The sequence below is a fragment of the Lycium barbarum genome, chromosome 1 (genome assembly GCF_019175385.1).
Source record: "Lycium barbarum isolate Lr01 chromosome 1, ASM1917538v2, whole genome shotgun sequence".
NCBI lineage: Eukaryota > Viridiplantae > Streptophyta > Magnoliopsida > Solanales > Solanaceae > Lycium > Lycium barbarum.
In genome coordinates this window covers 154,153,340-154,155,485 of record NC_083337.1, presented here as the reverse complement: position 1 = coordinate 154,155,485, position 2,146 = coordinate 154,153,340, and the positions used below count along the sequence as shown (strand labels likewise).

Sequence of the window (2,146 nt, the reverse complement as noted above, 5' to 3'; positions counted from 1 at the left end):
GCAATGGCAGATGAATATAATTCCCTCATCGCCGACAACACCTGGAACTTAGTCTTGCCTCCTACTAATGCAAATGTTATCGGTTGTCGATGGGTCTATAAAGTGAAACAAAAATCAGATGGCTCCCTTGATCATTATAAGGCTCGTTTGGTTGCTCAAGGTTACAATCAAAAACATGGATTAGACTATGATCAAACGTTTAGTCCTGTGGTGAAACCAGTCACCATTCGAATTGTTTTTTCTTTAGCCGCGTCTAAAGGTTGGACAATTCATCAATTAGACGTTAAGAATGCCTTTTTACATGGCACTCGTTATGAACTGGTATATATGAAACAGCCTACTGGTTTTGTTCATCAGCAATTTCCACATCATGCTTGCCGGTTGAACAAAGCTCTTTATGGCTTAAAACAAGATCCAAGAGCATAGTTTCATCGGTTCACCTCCTTTATTATGAAACATGGTTTTAAAAATAGTATATCTGACAATTCTCTCTTTATTTACAAATCTGCTTCTGACATAGTCATTCTTCATCTATATGTGGATGACATTCTTATCACTTCATCTTCTAGTTCTTTACTTAAGTCTATAATCAAGAGCCTTATGTCTGAATTCTCCATGCGAGACCTCGGTATAGTCAATTTTTTTCTTGGAATTTTTGTCTCCCCATGTAATGGGGGTTATTTTCTTAACCAGTCCAAGTACATTCATGATCTTCTTGAGGGTGCAAGTCTTTTATCTTCTAAACCAGTTAATACTCCTCTTTCTCCTAAATCTTTACTTGCTTATGATGCCTCTCCTCCATTTTCTGATCCCTCATTATATCGTAGTCTTGTCGGTGGACTTCAATACTTAACATTTACTCGTCCCGACATTACTTATGTTGTTAGTCAAGTTGCCCAATTCATGCATTCTCCTTTCGACATTCATTTTACTGCAGTGAAACGTATTCTACGTTACCTGCGTGATTCCATAAATTATGAGTTGTTAATTCCTGGCAACTCAATTGGTTCATTAACATGTTATACTGATGCGGATTGGGCAGGTTGCCCTACCACATGCAAATCTACATCGGCATACTGTATATTTCTTGGTAATAATCTTATTTCTTGGACTTCTAAGAAGCAAAATGTAGTGTCGCCCTCGAGTGTTGAGGCGGAATATTGTACTGTTGCTCATGCTACTGCTGAAATATCTTGGTTACTGCCTTTTCTTAGTGATCTCCATATTCAACCATCGTCCCCTTCAACAATATACTGCGATAATGTCAACAGTATATACTTAGCTCACAATTTTTTCCATCATGCTCGCATCAAACATATTGAAATTGACATTCATTTTGTTCGTGAGAAGGTTGCATCTGGTGTTCTACAGTTTCTCTATGTGCCAAGTACGGATCAACTTACAGATTTACTAACGAAATCTCTTCCCTACCCTCGATTTTCATTCTTGCGTGACAAGCTCGGCATTTGTCAAGACCCAACATCGCTTGATGGGGAATGATTGATATATTTGTATAGATAGAAGGATAATTTAGTCTTTTGTATTATTTTTACACATTATAAATACCTCTTGTAATTGTACAATGTATATCATTGAAGATAGTTATTGCTTCAGAATTAACATGTCCAAACATGGTAAAACCACGGCAAATAGATAAGAAGAAAACTAAAATATAGTCAGTTTGAAAATTAACGAGTTTAAATATAATAAAATCGTGTCCAAATAGATTATACTACTAAATACTCAACCGTCTCAAATTAAGTGTCTGTTACGTCCCGTATTTTTATACATTGGGACAACCTGGATTAACTATGACAATTAAGGGCCAAGACTATTCCGGGATTTGAAGTCGGGACTTTTGACCATTTGATTTTATTTTGAGACATAAGTTGAATATGAAATTGAGGGCATTGGACACTTAGGAAAAATTGGGACCACAATTCATAAAATTGGAATTTAAAAATCTTGCACCAAAAGCCATGGTGGCCGTGTGGACTTGAAATGGTCCCACACATTGTGTGGCCAATTTTAATTGGTCCAACACATGTGTGGGCCATAAACAAAGGGAGATACTTGTAGATACTTAAAAAAAAAAAAGACTAAGTCATCTTTCTCATTTCCCACTTCTACACTTAAAGAAAAATAA

General features: G+C 36.3%; 1 protein-coding gene across 1 annotated transcript; it reads left to right on the top strand.

Moving 5' to 3' along the window:
* Positions 1–450: 450 nt before the first annotated feature.
* On the top strand, positions 451–1,500 carry LOC132616690 (uncharacterized mitochondrial protein AtMg00810-like). Its single transcript, XM_060331268.1, has one exon. The coding sequence runs from the start codon at positions 451–453 to the stop codon at positions 1,498–1,500; it is 1,050 nt and encodes a 349-aa protein (XP_060187251.1).
* The last annotated feature ends 646 nt before the right edge of the window (positions 1,501–2,146 follow it).